The 20,670-nt window shown below is 46.0% G+C and overlaps 1 long non-coding RNA gene and 1 gene segment (V, D, J or C); both read right to left on the bottom strand.

Annotated features, from left to right (window-relative positions):
* Window positions 1-14,170: 14,170 nt before the first annotated feature.
* Window positions 14,171-17,481, bottom strand: LOC119245226 (uncharacterized). 2 transcript variants are annotated; one of them, XR_005125222.2, is made up of 4 exons: window positions 17,413-17,481; window positions 15,798-15,866; window positions 14,620-14,753; window positions 14,171-14,507 (listed from the first exon to the last, which is right to left on the bottom strand). It is a non-coding gene; the product is annotated as an uncharacterized LOC119245226 (long non-coding RNA). The 2 variants fall into 2 exon arrangements; XR_008551915.1 differs by having other exon boundaries at window positions 17,171-17,436.
* A 1,923-nt stretch (window positions 17,482-19,404) lies between these two features.
* On the bottom strand, window positions 19,405-20,081 carry LOC119244036 (immunoglobulin lambda variable 1-40-like). The segment is given in 3 exon segments: window positions 19,405-19,434; window positions 19,595-19,926; window positions 20,036-20,081. Coding segments are annotated over 3 exon segments (408 nt in total).
* Between the last annotated feature and the right edge of the window lie 589 nt (window positions 20,082-20,670).

The raw sequence follows: 20,670 nt of genomic DNA, 5'->3' as shown, positions 1-20,670 counted from the left end.
GGAGGAGGAGTACTATTTAGAAAGAAAGGAAAGCTGATGGCATTACATCTCTGTGCTAGTCTTAATGCTGGGGTTCGGGTGCACATGAGGATGTAGAGGATCAGGGGGTAATTCATGCCCGAGCGGCCTTCCCACACGTGGTGTGTTAGATGTCATCTGTGAAGATATGAGCACAGGGAGAAGGTGCTCATGGGAGCCTTCAGGAAATTGAAAACAGAATCGTTGATGAAGGTGTCAAGTCAAGAAATATTACCCATCTTCCCAGCCTATTTCTTTTTTTTTTATAATAATAAATTTTATTTTTATATTCCCCATACAATTGCACAATTGCAACCCCCTTATTTCGACCCCAATCCCTCCCTCCCTCCCCTCCCGCCCCCCACCCCCATAGAGTGTCTCTGGTTCCTAGTTTTTTGTTGATTTTGATTTTCCCTTTTTATAGTTACTCATTTTCCTGATCCCTTATTTAAGTTTTCTGGATTCCTGCTATGAGTGAGACCATACGGTATTTATCTTTTTCTTTCTGGCTTATTTCGCTGAGCATGATCCCTTCCGGCGCCATCCATGTTGCTGCAAATTGCATGTGTTTATCTTTTTTGAATGCTGAGTAATATTCCATGGTGTATATGTACCACATCTTCTTGATCCAGTCATCTATTTTTGGGCATTTGGGTTGTTTCCAAAGCTTAGCTATTGTAAATAGTGCTGCTATAAACAGTGGTCCAGGTGCTCTTTGGGATTGATGTTTCTGTGTCCTTTGGGTAAATACCTAGGAGTGGAATTGCTGGATCATATGGAAGTTCTATGTTTAGTAGGTCCAGAAATCTCCACACAGCTCTCCATAGTGGTTGGACCAGTTTGCACTCCCACCAACAGTGCAGAAGTGTTCCTTTTTCTCCACACCCTCGCCAACCTTTGTTGTTGCTAGTTTTTTTAATATGTGCCATTCTCACTGGTGTAAGATGGTATCTCATGGTAGTTTTGATTTGCATTTCCCTGATTACAAGTGATGTTGAACATTTTTTCATATGCCTGTTGGCCATTTGCATTTCCTCTTCAGAGAAGTTTCCTTTTAGCTCTTCTGCCCATTTTTTGACAGTATTATTTTCTTTGTTGTTGTTGAGTCTCATCAGCTCTTTGCAGATTTTTGTGATCAGTCCTTTATCATTAGTGTTGTGTGCAAAAATGTTCTCCCAGTTGGTGGGGTTTCTCTTTGTTTTTGTTATTGTCTCCTTTGCTGTGCAGAAGCTCTTTAATTTGATGTAGTCCCAGCTGTTTATCTTTGCCTTCACTATCACTGCTTTGGGTGATGTGTCTGTAAAGATGTCTTTGATGTGCAAATCACGTAGTGTTTCGCCTATATTTCCTTCTATGTATTTTATGGTTTCAGGTCTTATGTCTAGTTCTTTAATCCATTTTGAGTTGATTTTTGTGTGTGGTGTGAGGTAGTGGTCAAGCTTCATTCTTTTGCATGTAGCGAACCAGTTTTCCCAGCACCATTTATTGAACAAACTTTCTTTGCTGGAATGCATAGTCTTTGCTCCTTTGTCAAAGATTAGTTGACCATAAATCTGTGGGTTTATTTACCCTTATTTTCACATTCCTGACTCCTGTCTCTCCTATGGTCCCCTGGGGAGACACTTCCTCTGTGTGGGGGAGGGGAGGGCTTGGCTTGAGATCATGGTGAAGACACAGGGTGTCAAGTCTGAGGGACAAAATTCTTCACAGCAGGATGTATCCCCATCATCACAGGCAGGATTAGAGAATTGATAATATATATGAGGCCAAATTTATAGAAGCACAAAGGATACAAATAATCAAAAACTCACTTCACTTAACATCCCACATGAACCATTATCAATAAGACTCATCTTGTTGAACTTTCCTCTTTATCCCTCATTCTCCTTCCTCACTGAATGTGGAAAAATTCCTAAGCACCATATCACTTCACTGGTTATGCTCTGGCATGTGCGTATGTTTATAATGTCCCCCAACTAATGCACAAGAAACAGCAGAAATGACTGCTCTCGGGCAGGGGGTAGGTGTCATCTCCCAGATGACACGAAGGTGTGCTCCCAGAATTCCTTGCAGTCAGCTCTTGTGCAGAGAGCAAGCAGGGTGAGGAGGAGAGGAGATGAGTTCATGGTGGAAATGAACCCCTGATCTGATTTGTGACCTCAACCCATCAAAAGTATTTCTTTCCCGCGACACTGAAGGAGAGAGATCTCCATGAAGACCTACTTTTTTAAGGTTGTACAAGCCCCTCCTCTACTTAAGCCAGGATCCAGATGAGTAAAGAGAGACAAGAAGTGGTAGGAAATGGGTCACACCTGGAAAGGTCGGGGCACCTCTGCAGGACAAGGGGAGATCTCACAGCTCTCAGGTGGCAGGGATTGAGCAGGGCCCAGACACAGCACCCTGTGGTGCAGGAGGCATGTGGATCCTGGGCCAGTGCTGGTGCTCAAGGCTCAACCTCCCCAACCAGCACCCCTCATATTCCACACCCACAACCAAGGTGTCTGCACAGAAGCCTAAGGTCACTGCATATAAACATCCCTCCTATGCAAAGGGCCTATGACAAGTGGAGCTACTCCATGTCATTGGAAGTGTAGACTATCATGGGATCAGGGCCTCCCTGGTGGCGCAAGTGGTTAGGACACAACATGTGAAGCTGAACACAGCTGCTGCAGCACAAGTTTGATTTGCAGCCAGGGAGCTACCCACATGGTGCAGCAGACCTCTCCTGACTCGTCCATTACTACCTTCAGAGGTGTGTATCGGTAGATCAGCCTGTTCAGCTACCCATTCTGTCTCTGGTGCATCCTCTCACTCCCCATATCTCTGGCCTGTACCCCAGTCTTACATGCATAAATAAATGAATCTTAAAAAAAAAAGAATGTCATGGGGTGAGTGGGTTCTACATGGAGGGATGGAGGCGAGGCCTCTGTCTTCTCAAGGAGAGACCAAGGGGCAAGGTATGAGCTCCTGCTGTAAAGGAGGACCCACCACTCAGGCAGGAAGAGGGAGGAGCACTGGGGTGCTCTACAGATTCCATAATCACAGTTGCAAGAAAACAGAAAAATTGTGAGGAGATGGAGGTGAGTGTAGAGTATGAGCCAGAAGGAAATTTATCAGAGCCCATAATAAATAAATACTATGAAGAGCTGAAATTAGACAAAAAAATAGAATAGAAACAAGTGAACTAGAAATATAAGAAGCTTCATTTCTTATGCAGAATATTCCATGTCACTCAAACTAAGGGCCACTTTGCTTATGAAGCTGTAACATCTGAGAGTTTTCTCCACCCCCACCCTCCCCGCATCACACACAGGAGGACAATGAGACAAAGTTCTGGAGGACACACTGCTTTCCCCCTTCTTTTCACAGATGCACAGTCTGCGGGTCTTCATCTCTCCTTGCCCGCTTAGCACAGTTGGCAGCCCCTAGGGGCCCATGGCTTGGATGAGAACATCACTGAAATCTGTAAAAATGTCCAACTCTGCTCATGTCTGCGCCCACAGGTCTTCGCCCCTGGAGTCCACAATGTCCGAGTGGTTGGGATTCACCTCCAGGTTCTTGGCACAATAGAGGGGCCTGGGCCCACGTGAGAGGAGAGCCCAGTGGGCATTTGTGGTCAGGATGGGGTCAGCACTGTCCAATCTTATCACCACGCTGAGCCACGTGTGTCTCCATGTCCCGTGTCCCCGTCCCCAGGGAGAGAGGGGAGAACCCGTGTCGGGGCTGCGGACACCCGCGCTGACACCCAGAGTTTCACGCCCTGTCCATCACGACTGTCCCGTATCTAATAGATTCTGGGTTTTAATCCAGATTTTTTCCAATGAAAACCAGTTACTTTACATTCCCTGCCTTGACAGGTTAAGTCATGGAATGGGGGGAAGGGAAAGAGCAGGACTCAAGGAGAATCGGGAAGAGGCCATCCTGGGGTGTCTGCTCCTAGAACAGGTGGGTGAGTGGGGACAATGAATTTGGCAGCTGTGGGGGCCACACAAGAAATAATTTACATGATGTCATAATTTAACCCTCCAAACCTATGAAGGAGACAATCCCTGACCGGCCATTCAAAGATGAGGAGTCAAAGATTAAGTCCTCCCTGGATTTGAGAACTGGACCTGGGGCATCAAGAGATGGGAGCTGTGGGCACAGGTCCCTGCTGACATGGACAAGCCCAGACCCTGAGGATCTGCCAGGACTGAGGAATGTGTATGAGGCTCTGTCTGTGCAGGGTGAGAGCCCACCCATGGGTGGGAAGGTCCTCCCAATCTCCCTTTATGAGCAGAGCAGAGCAGTGGGGAGGTTTTTGTCTCACTTCCCCCTGGGTCTGGAGCGCTGTGAAGACTTTGAGTTTCCATGCCATGTAGCACTGTAGTAGTCAGCCATGTCCTCCAGCTACTGCCCCGAGATGAGCAGGAGGCCTGCATTGGCCAAGGTATCTTTGGCTCCAGAGAAGCAGCTGGGGACACCAGCTCCCTAGTGCATATCTGAATCTGAGGAGTAGTACAGGAGATACCCGGGAGGGCTCCCTGGCTGCTGCTGGTACCAGAGTATCCAGAAATCCCCAACACTGAATCCACTGCTCAGAAAGCAGGTGAGTCTGGCTGTTGCTCTAGGAGACACAGAGAGGGAGGGCAGCTGAGTGAGCACAGGCTGGGAGAGGGAACCTGCAGACGCAGACACGTGCAAGAGAAGATCAGTCCTAGATGGCTGTGGGGTCTAGTGGTAATGCTTCAGGGTAGAGGCAGTCTGGATCTCTGAGTCCTGTCTCTAGCTGTGCAGTGACAGAGGAGCAGGAGGAGGTGAGGGGACCAGGCCATGGTTCTCACAGCCCCTTGGCTCCCTACAACTCTGAACAAAGTGCCTCAGACCTTTCTTATCTCCTCCCCACTGCCTCACAGGGAGGGGCTGTCCATGCCAATATGTCCCACCCACTGCCTCTCCCCACTGCACTTTCAATTTCTGTGGTCCTTGGGCAGGGAGGGGGTACGAGGTACTGGTTTCCCCATGCGTGGGCCTGGGAAAAAGCAAATGCCAGGTCCACACACAGACCCTTGGACTATTGAGAACAGGGCTGCTGAGTCCCCACAGGAAGCCAAGCCCAGCCCTGGGGCCTTCCTCTCAGTGTAGGGCTGCCCAGCTGGAAGATCCTGAGTTGTCGAAACATCCAGGGAAGTTTTTATGGCACCCCTTGTTGGTCTCCAGGAGAAACTTTAAGTCTTCTTTCTTCAACCAAACTTCACCCTCAGTTGTTTCCTAGACTCCTGTGCACCCAACTTCTGAGAGTGACCCTCACTGAGAGGGAGGGGAGTGGGCCTGGTGTCCTCTCTGCTTGGCCTAAGTGTTGGATTGGTGGACCAACGGGGAGATGACACAGGAGAGCGTGGGGACTGCTGTGCAGCTGAGGACACCATACTGGACAGACAGAGGAATGGAGCTGCCTGTTGGCCCAGAGGAGACGGGCTGCTCCTGAGCTGGGCGTGATAAGGCTCAGGGATGTGTCTGCGCCCCATAAATTTTCTGCACTGCTGCTGCTGCTGCCAGGTGATTTTGGATTTCCATAGGGTCACATAAGTACCACCACATCAGCATAGAATAATGCCGCTGCTCTAAAACTAATTTCCGGTGCTCACATTTCCAATTTTTCTTCTGTTCCTCTATATTCCTGTTGGTACTGATGATTTTTCCCTCTACAGAATTAGGGTTCTTCAAAGTAGGATACAATTAGCAACTCACAGTTTGTTAACATTTCTCTCATTTTTCTTTTTCTAAGCAATATAATTCTCAGTACATATCTGTGTGCGTGTGTAGGAATGTTTCTACGTGTGTATATCTATATACACATATAGACATATAATTTGACTATATAGTTTTGGTGATTATTCTGAATCTGTAAATAAATACAGTGTGCAGATTCTGTTTTCTGATTTCTGTTTTTATTAAGTTGTTTATTTGTGATTTTTCTTCTTTTTTTTTTAAAGATTTATTTATTTATTTATTTATACAAGCACTGGGCACAGTCAGAAGCGCGGAAGGGTGAGAGAATTCACCAGAGCCAGAGCTGGGAGCAGAGCAGGCAGAAGGACCGAAGTACACTGCTGAGGGGAGCAGCGGGCGGCATGAGAGGTCTGCGCGTCATGTGGGACACTGTTCTGGTGGCCGGGGAGCAGCCGGGGATCGAACCATCACTGCAGAGGCTGCGTGCAGCCTTGCAACCCAGCGCTCAACTGCTGCGCCACCGGGGAGGCCCTGATTTCTGTTTTTTAGCCGATTATGGTTCAGTCATAACAAAATTTGCTGTGGACAATGTGTCTTCAACTCATTTATATTAATGTTTAATTTCATATTGATACCCTCTTCACCAAAAAATCAGAAAACAGATGTAAATAGCCACTACTAGGAAAACTCAGATACACAGTAGCATTTGCAGCAGCAGGGATGACATCCTGGAAGCACAACATGGGGGGTGATGTCACCTGATATATTCAGGGGCTCAGAAAATGATTCACTATTTCTGATTTAATCAGAAAAATATTATATAAACCAGCCTGAACATAACCAGCCTTAACATGATGAGGACAAGCACTCTGTTTCCATGGAGACCCCTCACCTAGGGATGTGCTGCTGGGAGTGACTCTGAGGACAGAGGGAGGGAGGGGCCTTCCCCAGGGGTGCCCTGGAGGAGCCTGGGCCAGGACAGCAGCAGAGAAGGAGCAGAGCCCCTGCTGAGCCTCAGCAGCAGCTGCCAGGGGTGCCTGCTCTTGGCTGAAGAGAAAGGGGCTTTGTTTCTCACTTTCCCACAGGCCTGGAGCTCTGTGTGACCATCAGACTGTCATCCCAACTTGAGCAGTAATAATCAGCCTCGGCCCCAGGCTGGAGCCCAGTGATGATCAGGGTGGCTGAGCTACCAGACCTAGAGCCAGAGAGTCAATCAGGGACCCCAGATGTTCATTTGTGATTGCCATATATCACTTCCCTGGGAGCTCTTCCAGGGAGCTGTTGGTACCAGTGCACACCATGATTCCTGCTTTGATGCTGCCTCCACTGCAGGAGGTGGTGACCCTCTGGGTGAGAGTCCCAGACACTGAGAGTAGCTGAGCCAGCACTGACTGGGCCCAGGATCCTGGACCATGAGAGGTGAGGAGTTGGTGACCTTGGGCTCTAGAGACAAGAGGAGGAAGCAGGGCCCCATGCATATTCTCAAGTCCCTGCCCCTGTCCCCATGTCCAATTACCCGCTCAATAGAGAGGAGGACAGGGAGGGCAGGGGAGCAGGCCATGGTTCCCACAGCCCCTTGTTAGTTCCCCTTTCCATGAGCCCCACAGAGGAAGGGCTGTCCCAGGCCTCCTTTTCTTTCCCACCCTCTGCCCCAGGAGGGGCTTTCCATGGAAACTGTGTTCTTTCCAGGGCCTGCCCAGCCCCTCTGTGTACTGGGGATTAGAGCTCAGGTCACACTTCACACTGAGGAGGAGGGAGGTTTGCTTCACCCCTTGGGAGAATTTTAGAAGGAAGCATCTGCTGACTCCATACACAGTTCCCAGCCCAGGGGACTGTTCCAGGCCACAGCTGACAAAGCCCATCAGGGATCCCAGGGTCTGCCCCCAAGTCCAGGCTCCTCTGAGTGAATGATGCTCCCTGCACAGCTGGTGGGGGCACCACTGTCAGTCCCACAGCACTCCCTGCTGCTTGCAATGCACAAGGGCATGGTGGCCACAGCTCTGAGCTCAGCTTGGGTCTACAGCTACCAGGTCACTGTCTCCAGTCCAACACCCAGGGGCTGATTCCTAGACAATGTGATCCCAGCTGTCCATGGCAGCTGTTGATTTTCTCATCTCTGAAGGAATCCTGATCTGTAAATATATAAACATACTCAAGGGCAGAAGGCTCCTGGAGGAGCCAGAGGAGAGCTGGGAAGTTCGCTGAAGCCAGGCCCCTTCTGGCCAGCAGTCTGAGCCCAGAGCGGGAGCGTGCAACAGGGCCTGGGCAGACCGGGTGTGCGAGAGAGTGCATCTGTCTCCGACTCGCCATTTTAGAACAGGGATCTTTCTTCAGTAAAGACTGCTTTAAACTGGCAGATGTCTCCCGGAGGAGCCAGAGGTAATCTGGGAAGTTCACCCACACCGGGCCCCTCCTAGCCAGCAGTAAGAACCCAGAGGGGGAGCGGGCACCCATGGTCTGGGCAGACCCGGTACGTGGAAGAGTGTGCCTGTCTCCGAATCGCCATTTTAGAACAGGGACCTTTCTCCAATAAAGACTGCTTGAAATTGGCAGAAGGCTCCCATGGAGCTAGAGGGAGAAGGTTCCCTGCGCAGTCAGAGGTGAGCTGAAGACCCCCACAAGCCTGGTCCCACATGGCAGGAAGTTGGAGCCCAGAGGGGGATCCAGAGATTTGGAACCCAGAGTGCAAACTAGCTGCCCCAACTCCAGGGAAGTCTGTGGGACTTCAAGACGCAACTTTGTAATTAAACACAAAAGGAGGAGATATTCTGTGACAGTGACCACTAACATACTCAAAGTACCACTGCCTTAGTAGACTCGTGGCATAACAGTATTTGACTCGTTTGGATTGCTAGTTTCTGAAACTCCTGAAAGAACACACCAAAAAGATGCCGGCCACTACCGGAGGCACAGTGTCCCAACGCATAAGGCAAATTAGAAGACAGGCAGCAGGGAAAAGAAAAACTACAAGCAACATAGCAACTCCTCAGGAAAAAGACACACCACAAAAAGAAAACCAGCCACAAGCTTGCAACAACGGTGACTTGGAAGAACTTCTGAGCCTTCCAGAAAAAAGAATTTAAAATTGCTGTGGTGAAAAAACTGATGGAAGTCATTAAGGAAAACAACGCTCAGAAGAATGAAATTGAGTCCCTAAAGAGGGAAATGAAGGAAATGCAGGAGATCAAAGAATTAACAGAAGAGCTAAAGAATGCTGGGAAATCAGTGATAACAGAATAGAGGAAATGGAAGAACGAATAAGCACTCTCGAAGACACAGAAATAAAAAGAACCAAAACAGAAAAGAAAAGAGAAGAACAAATGAAAAAGACTGAAGAAAGACTTGGGGAACTATCTGACTCCATGAGGAAAGGAAATATAAGAGTTATAGGAATTCCAGAAGGAGAGGAGAGAGATGTAGGAACAGAGAAAATATTCCAGGAGATAATTGAAGAGAACTTCCCAAATGTGAAGAAGAAGCTGAAAATTGATATACAAGAAGCAAGAAGAACACCAAACTTCCATGATGAAAAGAAAAATACAGCAAGACACATAATAATAAAGCTCCCAAGAATCAAAGACAAGGAAAAAATAATGAAGCTGACAAGAGAGAAGAGACAGATTACATACAAAGGAAAACCAATCAGACTGACATCAGACTTCTCTGAAGAAACACTACGGGCAAGGAGAGAGTGGAGGGACATAGTCAACAGACTTCAAGACAACAGATGCCAACCAAGAATACTCTATCTTGCAAAGCTTTCCTTCCTCTATGAAGAAAGAATAAGGACTTTCCCAGACAAACAGAAACTCTGGAATTTCATGACGACTAAACCACCACTCCAAAAAATACTCTAAGGTGTCCTAAAGCCAGAACCTCAGAGGGACGAATAACAACAGAAGAAGTCCAAAAAAAAAAAAAAGTTCTTAAAAGAATAAATAAATAAAATCAAAGGAAAGACAAACACAATGGCAAATACAGATGCTAACATATCAATATTAACTCTAAATGTAAATGGACTAAACTCTTCAATAAAAAGACAGAGTCGCAGGCCTGGATTAAGAAACAAAACCCAACCTTTTGCTGTCTTCAGGAAACACATTTAGCTACAAAAGATAAAAATAGACTCAAAGTTAAAGGATGGAAAACAATCCTACAAGCTAATGGACCAAAAAAGAAAGCAGAAACAGCTATACTTATATCAGATAAAACAGATTTCAAACTCAAAAGGTAAAAAGAGACCCCAGTAATCACCACATGATGATCAAGGGGACAATATTTCAAGAAGAAATAACACTCATTAACCAAACAAAGGAGCACCAAAATATATCAGATAACTATTGTCATCTTTGAAAAGAGACATCAGAGAAAACAGATACGTAGTAGGAGACTTCAACACACCACTATCAACAATGGATAGATCAATGAGACAAAAAATAAGTAAAGACACTAAAGCTCTAAATAAGGATCTAGAGTGCTTGGGCTTAACAGACATCTATAGAACACTAAACCCAAAAAAATCTGAGTACACATTTTTCTCAAGCGTACATGGATCATTCTCCAGGATCGATCACATACTGGGACACAAGACAAACATCAACAGATACACCAAGATTGAAATCATACTAACCATCTTTTCTGACCATGAAGGCATCAAACTAGAAGTAAACCATAAAAAGAAGGCAAGGAACTTTCCTACCTCATGGAGATTGAAACCCACACTACCGTAAGACCACTGGACTAATGAGGAGATCAAAGAAGAAATTAAAAAATTCTTTGAGTTGAATGACAAGGAGAACACCAATTTCCTAAATGTATGGGATGCAGCAAAAGCAGTAATAAGAGGAAAATATATAGCAATAGAGGCTCACATGAAAAAACAAGAAAGAACTTAAAGAAACAACCTAATCTTGAAGCTCAAAGAACTAGAAAAAGAACAACAACAAAAAAACCAAAACCAGGAGAAGAAAAGAAATAATAAAAACCAGAGCAAAAATAAATGAAATCAAAACTAAAAAAACAATCCAAAAGATCAATGAAACCAAGAGCTGGTTCTTTGAAAAAATAAATAAAATGGACAAACCCCTAGCCAGGCTCACAAAGGAAAAAAAGGGAGAAAGCACAAATAAAAAGGATCACAAATGAAAGAGGAGAAATCACAACGGACACAGCAGAAATCAAAAGAATAATCAGAAACTACTATAAACAGTTATATGGAAACAAGTTCAACAATCTAGAGGAGATGAACAAATTCCTACAACTCTACAATCACCCAAAGCTAGATAAAGAAGAAATAGAACACCTAAAGAGACCAATTACAAGCAGCGAAATTGAAATGGTAATCAAAAACCTCCCCAAAAACAAAAGTTCAGGACCTGATGTATTTACAAATGAATTCTACCAAACATTCGGAGATGAATTAGTGCCTGTCCTTCACAAACTCTTCCAAAAAATTGAGAAGGAAGGGATAATACCAAACACATTCTATAAAGCCAACACTACACTAATACCAAAACCGAACAAGGACAACACAAAAAAAAAAAAGAAAACTACAGGCCAATCTCGCTAATGAACACTGATGCTAAAATTCTCAATAAAATTTTAGCTATCAGAATCCAACAATGTATCCATAAGATAATTCACCATGACCAAGTAGGATTCATTCCAGGGACATAAGGATGGTTCAACATCCGAAAATCAATCAACGTTATCCAACACATCAAAAAAAGAAATATAAAAACCATATGATAATATCAGTAGATGCCGAGAAAGCTTTCGACAAAGTGCAACACCCATTCATGATAAAAGCCCTTGAAATTCTTGGGATACAAGGAACATACCTCAACATCATAAAGGCCATATATGACAAGCCAACAGCCAGTATCATTCTCAATGGCAATACAAAAACAATAAATCTGAAGAAGAAGAAATAAAAAAAAATCCCTTTTATTATCGAATCAAAAAAATCAAATACTTGGGAATAAATCTAACAAAAGAGGTAAAGGACCTATACAAAGAAAACTAAAAAACACTGTTAAAAGAAATAGAAGAAGACACAAAGAAATGGAAAGACATTCCCTGCTCATGAATTGGAAGAATAAACATTATTAAAATGGCCATCTTACCAAAAGCAATATACAGATTCAATACTATTCCAGTAAAAATTTCAATGTCATTCTTCAAATAAATAGAACAATTATTGATGAAATTCATATGGAATCACCATATGAATTGGCCAAAGCTCTCCTGAAAAAAGAAGAAGGGAATGGAGGCATCACATTCCCAGATTTCAAACTATACTACAAAGCCATAATCATCAAAACTGCATGGTATTGGGACAAGAACAGACACACAGATCAATGGAACTGAATAGAAAATCCAGAAATAAATCCTCAGATTTATGGTCAACTAATCTTTGACAAAGGAGCAAAACCTATGCATTGGAGCAGAGAAAGTTTGTTCAATAAATGGTGCTGGGAAAACTGGGTTGCTACATGCAAAAGAATGAAGCTTGACCACTACCTCACACCATGCACAAAAACCAACTCAAAATGGATTAAAGAACTAGACATAAGACCTGAAACCATAAAATACATATAAGGAAATATAGGTGAAACACTACATGATATGCACATCAAAGACATCTTTACAGACACATCACCCAAAGCAGTGATAGTGAAGGCAAAGATAAACAGCTGGTACTACATCAAATTTCAGAGCTTCTGCACAGCAATAGAGACAATGACAAAAACAAAGAGAAACCCCACCGACTGGGAGAACATTTTTGCACACAACACTAATGATAAAGGACTGATCACAAAAATCTACAAAGAGCTGATGAGACTCAACAAAAACAAAGAAAATAATCCAGTCAAAAAATGGGCAGAAGAGCTAAAAAGAAACTTCTCTGAAGAGGAAATGCAAATGGCCAACAGGCATATGAAAAAATGTTCAACATCACTTGTAATCAGGGAAATGCAAATCAAAATTACCATGAGATACCATCTTACACCAGTGAGAATGGTACATATTAAAAAAACTAGCAACAACAAATGTTGGTGAGGTTGTGGAGAAAAAAGAACTCTCCTTCACTGTTGGTGGGAGTGCAAACTGGTCCAACCACTATGGAGAGCTGTGTAGAGATTTCTTGACCTACTAAACATAGAACTTCCATATGATCCAGCAATTCCACTCCTAGGTATTTACCTAAAGGACACAGAAATAGCAACTCCAAAGAGCACCTGCACCCCTATGTTTATGGCAGCACTGTTTACAATAGCTAAGCTTTGGAAACAGCCCAAATGCCCAAAAATAGATGACTGGATCAAGAAGATGTGGTACATATACACCATGGAATATTACTCAGCATTCAAAAATGATAAACACATGCAATTTGCAGCAACATGGATGGAGCTGGAAAGAATCATGCTCAGCAAAATAAGCCAGAAAGAAAAAGAAAAATACTGGATGGTCTCATTCATAGCAGGAATCTAGAAAACTTAAATAAGGGACCAGGAAAAAGAATAACTATAAGAAACAAAATATCAAAATCAACAAACAATTATGAACCAGAGACACTCTATGGGGGTGGGGGGCGGGGACAGGAGGGTTTGGGGTCAAAATAAGGGGGTTGTAATTGTATGGGTAATATAAAAAAATAAAATTTAAACTAAATGGGAAAAAAAGACTTACTGGTTGCTTCACATGCTCACAGTTGAATAAATCAGAAATAAATTATGTGCAAATATGAAAAATGATGTAAAAATGTATAAAATAATAAAAAAATAAAGTTAAGAAACATCATTTCACCAAAAAAAAGAATTCAGTTCATCAGTAAAAAAAAATTATTTGCATACTCTGTGTGTCACAAGTCAGTGATTTAGGAACTACCTATAGGGTTTGATTTCTGGATTGCTTCACATGGGACTTTAGTAGCCACAGTGATTCAAAAGTGAATGTGACATTTACCTTCCCACTAGCAATGAGTGACAGTCTCTGCTGCCCACACCTGGACAGGTTGTAATGATATAATTGTGTTGAGTCTGAGCCACTCTAACAGGAGACTAGTGTTTTTTTAGTTTAGTTTTTTTTTTTTTTAAGATTTTCTTTTTTTTTTTAAGATTTATATTCATTTATACAAGAACTGGGGTACAATCAGAGGCATGTGAGGGTGGGAGAATTCACCAAAGACAGAGCGGGGAGCAGAACAGGCAGATGGTCCAAGGACACTGCTGAGGGGAGCAGTGGGCAAGGCAGAAGAGGTCTGCCACACCATGTAGGAATCTCCCTGGCCAGCCGGGAATCGAACTGGCACTGCAGAGGCTGTGGACAGCTTCACAGCATGGCGCTTAACCTGCTGCGCCACCGGGGAAGCCCCAGAGACTAGTGTTTTTTCATGATTTACAGGTGCATTTTCAAAGTACCTTACACTGTTGAACATCTCTACATTTAATTATAATTTGCACATCTTCCTAGATAATGATCTGTTTACCTGTTCAAAGGTGGGAGGGAGGCCTCTCCCTGGGCACCCAGAAAGTGAGGGTCTCCCAGGGCTGAGGAATGTGTATGAGGCTCTGTCTGTGCAGGGTGAGAGCCCACCCATGTGGGTGTGGAAGGTCCTCCCAGGCTCCCGTTGTGAGCAGAGCAGAGCAGTGGGGAGGTTTTTGCCTTATTTCCCCTTGGTCTGGAGCGCTGTGAAGAGTCTGTGTTTCCATGATATATTCTGCAGTAGTAGTCAGCCTCGTCCTCAGGTTGCAACCTGGAGATGACCGGGATCCCTGCATTGGCAGAGGAGTCGTTGGCTCCAGAGAAGCAACTGGGGACCCCGGGGCCCTGGTGTTTACTTGAGTCTGGGTAGTAGTACAGGAGGAACTGGGGAGGGCTCTGTACCTTCTACTAGTACCAGTGTATGGTATAGCTGCCAACACTGAATCCGCTGCTCAGGGTGCAGGTGAGTCTGGCTGTGGCTCCAGGAGACACAGAGAGGGAGGGCGGCTGAGTCAGCACAGGCAGGGAGAGGGAACCTGCAGACACAGACACATGCAAGAGAAGATCAGTCCTAGATGGGTGTGGGGCCAGTGGTAATGCTTCAGGATAGGGAAAGTCTGGGTCTCTTGAGTCTTGTCTCTACCTGTGCAGTGACAGAGGAGCAGGAGGAGAAGGAACCAGGCCATGGTACTCACAGCACTTTGGTCCCTACAGAGCTGGAGCTGGGGTCCCCAGGCTTCTTTCATCTTCTCCCCTCTGGCCTCACAGGGGAGGGGCTGTCCATGCAAATATGTCCCACTCACTTCCTCTAACCACTGCATTTGCAGCACATGGGTCCCTTGGAAAGGGAGGAGGTTTGCTGAGTAGATTCCCCTGTGGGTGGACTGGGAGGAAGCAGCTGCCACATACAGACTCTTGGCAAAGGACTTGGCCTGGACTAGACAGAGCAGGCCGCTGAGTCTCCAGAAGAAACCAAGGGTGAGCCTCCCTGGTGGTGCAGGCAGTTGAGTGCAGCGCTGTGAAGCTGTCTGCAGTCTCTGCAGTGCCAGTTGGATCCCTGCCAGCCTCAGGGCAATCCACTTGGTGAGCAGACTTCTGTCTCACTGGCTGCTCCCCTCAGCAGTGTATTTCGTCAGTCTACCTGTTCTGTTCCCCGCTATGTCTCTGGTGAATTCTCTCACCCTCCTGCGCATCTAGCCTATACCCCAGCTCTTGTATAAATAAAATAAAATATTAAAAAAAAAAAAAGAATCCAAGGGCCCAATCCTGGGTCCTCCAGGGAGTAGTGGGTGGCACCCAGCTGAAAGATCTTGTCCTGCAGTAACTCCCAGGGAAAAGCTCATGGCACTGCCTGCTGATCTGCAGGAGACCATCCTTCTTTCATTCAATCAAACATCACCTCATTTGTTTTCTAGACTTATGTGTATCCAAGTCCTGAGAGTTCTCCTCAATGGGGAGGAAGAGAGGGCATATGGGCTTGGCATGCCTCACTGGCTTTGCATAAATGTTAGATAGGTTGACTAGTGGGCAGACTGATGCAGAGAGTGTGGGGGACCACTGTGCTGCTGAGGACAAGATACCTGGATATATGGCAGAGTTGATCGAGGCTCCCAGACCTGGGCTGCTCCTGTGCTGCTAGTGAACAGATCCTAACAGAGGAGGACACAGAATGTCAGATGCTGGTGCTTCCAGAGCAGGGCTGAGAGGAGATGCTGTCACCCAAGGATGCTGAGGGAAGTGGGCAGCAGGGTCTGGACACCCGGCAGGGGTGACAGTGTGGCCCATGGACCTGGACTCCATGAACTGGGAGATTCTAACCTGTGTGTGCTGCTTCAGTGTTGTGCCGGAGAGAGTGAGTTATATGGAAAGCTCTAGAATCTGGGCAAGAGATCCTGGTCGGGGACATTCAGGTTTATTGGAAGATGCCAGCAGAGGACACGGACTAGGAGTGAAATACCGCGTACCTAGAGATTAAATGCCACTTTCCAAGGCCAGGTTGTGTATTAAAACTTAGATGCCCTACAATATTTTCACAAAATATTCAGGTTGAAGGGTTCAGTTACCTCATGTTTCTAATCTACCACATTTTTGTGATTTTCTCAGGCCTGAATAGTGACTGGCTCTCTACTTGGGAAAGTTTTCATGAAATTTCTGAGGACATAAGCACCTAAGAGGATATTACACAATTTCCACTAACTCTTCCCTCTTGCCCCTGCCATAGTGTTACTTGACTCAGTTTTCATTTAATACCACCTTCCTGATGTTCTCTAGATGGTGAACCTGTAATTTATACTTATAATTTGTAAGTTATGACATGAAATCCATGACCGATGTTACTTTCTGACACATTATTCAGCCACCTGAAGTTCAGCTGTTCCAGGCTGATCCTGTGCATGGGACCCACCTCTCTCCTGTGGTCCTGGGGTCTCCATTGATTGTCCTGCCAGGCCATGGTGTCTGTAATTGTGCCCATAAAACTGGGGAACAGAGACTTCAAGACACACCCCATGAAGTATCTGTTTCCTGCAGGTGACACATCCCCTGTCCTCACCCCTCTTTGGGAGGTACTTCAGGCTCCGTGACCTCAGGCCCCCAAGTCACCTTTTCCTGGTGTTCAGGTGACTCCCTCCTCTGTGAGGGCCATTCTAAGGGGTCTCAGGACCCCATGATTTCCTGTCCACTTGTATCTCGCCCAGGACAGTAACACCTGAGTGAGGCTGTGGCCAGTCACCCCTCCATCAAGATCTGGGGGCTCACAACCCCCTCCCCACATGGCAGCAGCCTCCCTGGCCTCCCCACTGCCCCTCTCCTACCTGGGTACCTGGCACAGCTCACTGCCCTGCACTCTGCCTGCACCTGCTTGTCCCCATGGCGGCCCAGAGGGATCTAGTCCTGACCTCTGGCCTGGCTACCAGGAGTTCTTTCACCTGAGGCAGCAGGACTCCAATCTCACCTGGAGTCTCCTTGTGTGTGAGTTTCTGCTCAAGGGTCCCTTTCAAAGGACTCCAGTCCCACTGCACCAGGGAACCCCACTACAGACCTCATCTTCACTAAGTGTATGTCAGCGTCCGTTTTTCAGTTAAGATCACTTCTTATGGAAAGATTTTTTTTTGCGGGGAGGGGATTCATAACAAGAACTGTTGGGAACAGAGCACAATGCCTAACCATTGCCACACTGTATTAAGATTTCCTTACTCTTTGCTGAATAGGACATTCTGCTCTAAGGCCTCAGCCAGGTTCCCTGCCTACAACGTGTCACCAAGCTCCATTGGGCTTCTGACTGTGACGGCGTCAGAGTTCCCTGTTCTGACATGTGTCCACATTCTGTGTGTGGGGTTCTGTTTGATCACACCCATCAGTGTCACCTCTTTACACTTATTGTTGGACACTGCTCTTCTTGAAAAGTTTGTCTCTTCCTCCCCCACCTCCCATTAGTCATTGATTCCACCATTTTAGCGGGATGCATCATGAATATGTCCTATACTTTGCGTTATAACCCAACACTGCTCCAGTGTGTGTTTGCACAAACAGTTTAGTTTTGCCCCTGGCAGCCCTGCACACTGGTTCATGTGCTCCTGACAAATCTTAGTTAACAGGTGTGCACATGTGTGAGCTGTGTTTGTTTGCATGGTTCTTTATTCTACGGAATACCAGGCTGCAACATCTTCATCATGTGTGATTCTTGCTTCTTCTGAGATTCACCATCTCCCAAAGAATTTCTCCTCTTATGTTGGAGAGAGTTTTAGAAACCAATATCGAGACAACAGGCATTATTTCTCTCTCATCTGACAGCACAGACAGTATATATTAAATCACTGATTCGGACTTCGATAACATAAACATTTTAAAAAATATTTCACTGTGTAATGTGGTAACAGTAGCATATTTTCAAACATACCTGTTAAAATTTATAGTTTAATTGAAATAGAATTAATATCTATGTAACCATCCTATCCAGATGTGTGTACATATCTGTAAATATTCCTGAACCATCTGTCTCATGAAGCTAAACATGGCCTTACGCTGACGCTCCACACTCCACATCAGGGCTCCCCGGGCTAGTCCAGCTCTTCCTCGTGTGTTCAGTGACCTTCCAGTCCTAGAGAGAGAGCTCTGACTCTTCCACTCACAGCCATTTGCTTCATCACTAAACTGCCTTGCGCAGCCCAGAAACATCCAATCTCAGACCAGGCCCCAGGGACAGCCTCATCCATGAGCGCAGGAGCTCCAGGACACGCTCCTCCCTCCTCTTCACAGACTCCAGGATTCCAATTTGCCAAGTCAGCAGCTTCCTCCTCACACTTAGAGAGGTGGGTTCATGGTCCACCCAGCAGGCAGGAGGCCGGTCACATTCTCGCTCCATCCTGGCCCCTGACTTGATGCATTGGTTGAATCTGCACATTAAGCTTCTCTTATGATGACAGTTTCCCACAAGTGCTGGCAACGCCACAGCGGATGACCTTCGACTTATGGAAAGCACTCACTGGATTCCTCTCTCTGGCATTCAAGCCAACATGGCTGTGCTTCACCTACTCACCCCTGCCCCTCATCCCACGCCTGTCAGTCTCTCATCTTTCCCCATCACTAGAGTGTGCCTTTTACAGGTTGTGATAGAATAACAAACTGCTCTATGTAATGTTATAGACATGATTCTTTTGTAAGAAATACCCATTTGAAATTAACATCCATGCTTGTGACTGATAGTTCATTCCTCTCAATTTGCCCTAAATGTACAACCTACAGAGACACCTGTGCTTTTCCTGGGGTGGAGGGTGGGGTGTTGGGATGCATAAAGCTGTTACAAACATCCAGGTGAAGAGTTTTGGTTGTTTTCATTTTTGCTTGTTGTGAATTTGGTAATTTGAATATTCACAAAAATGTTTATCTCAGGAGAAAAGTTTTTTAAATTTTTAATAATTTTATTTGTTATTATTTCCTATATGACCAACTCAGAGATGGAAATCACACAAAACCAGTCCTTTCTTTCAATTAAGCAAAAAATAAAATCTGGTGCAAACTGTTGGCCGATCCTTCCAAAGCAGCCAAGTCAGTGCTGAGGCCCCTTGACAGGTTCACAGTCAAGGTTTATATCTCCTCTTGAAAACTCAAACAAAATAAATGAATTCAAACTACCTTAGAAGTAAACTATTCCTGAGGCAAAGGAAATTCTCTTTTCTTGAAGACCCCTCACCTAGGGATGTGCTGCTGGAAGTGACTCTGAGGACAGAGGGAGGGATGGGCCTCCCCTCAGGGAGAGCCCTGGAGGAGCCTGGGCCAAGACAGCAGCAGAGAAGAAGCAGAGCCCCAGGCTGAGCCTCAGCAGCAGCTGCCAGGGGTGCCCGCTCTTGGCTAAAGAGAAAAAGGGTTTTTGTCTCACTTCCCCACAGGCCTGGAGCACTGTGGGACCACTCAGACTGCTGTCCCAACTTATGCAGAAATAAATAGCCTCGTCCTCAGGCTGGAGACCAGCGATGGTCAGGGTGGCTGTGCTGCCAGACCTGGAGCCCGAAAATCGATCAGGGACCCCTGAGGGCCGTTTGTCATTACCAGATATCAGGGTTTTGGGGGCGCTTCCTGGGAGCTGTTGGTACCAGCCCACACCATAACTCCCAATGTTGGAGCTGCTTCCAGTGCAGGAGATGGTGACCCTCTGGCCCAGGTTCCCAGAGACTGACTGTGGCTGGGTCAGCACAGACTGGGCCCAGGATCCTGGAAGAGGGAGAGACACAGAGATGGTGATGCTGGGTCTAAACACAAGAGGACTTATCTGGGGCCCATGCATCTTCCCAGGGCACTTCCCAGCCCCATATCCAGTTACCTGTGCAGTGAGAGAGGAGAACAAGCAGGAGAGGGGTCCAGGCCATGGTGCTCACACTTCCCTGAGCCCACATGGGGCTGGGCTGCCCCAGGCCTCCTTTTCTCCTCCACCCTCTGCCATAGGAGGGGCTGTGCATGCAAATATGTTTCAAGCTGTCACTGCCCAGCCCCTCCCTGAGCCTTGGTGCAGGAGCTCAGCTCACACCCACTAAGGAAGAGCTGGGTTTCTTCACCCCTGGGAAAACCCTGGGAGGAAGCACCTGCTGCCACCACACACATGTCCCTGCTCAGCAGTTGTGCCAGATGAGAAAGAACACAGCGCTTTGTTCCCACCTGGGAGCACAGGGTGTAGACCTAAGCCAAGCTCCTTGATGTGACTGAACTCACTGCCTGGTGTGTGTAGAACACTGGACAGTCCCACAGCGCCCCATTCTGGTCTCTGCTCACTCACATTGCCCTGAAGTTCTGAGAGCCCAATGGGTGTCTGCAGCTCAGGAGAGACTGTCTCTATTCACAGTTGCATGCTCTGATTCCTAGGACTGTGATTCCCATACATCGTATTTGAATACTGTCAATGAGGTGCAAAGAGTTACTCACAGAACTATTTTGAGAACATTATACTAAAAGCTAAATGAT

The sequence above is a fragment of the Talpa occidentalis genome, unplaced genomic scaffold (assembly GCF_014898055.3).
Source record: "Talpa occidentalis isolate TD23 unplaced genomic scaffold, MPIMG_talOcc4v2.1 talOcc4.14, whole genome shotgun sequence".
Lineage (NCBI taxonomy): Eukaryota > Metazoa > Chordata > Mammalia > Eulipotyphla > Talpidae > Talpa > Talpa occidentalis.
The sequence above is the reverse complement of the archived record's forward strand: the minus strand, read 5'-3'. Positions and strand labels throughout refer to the sequence as shown.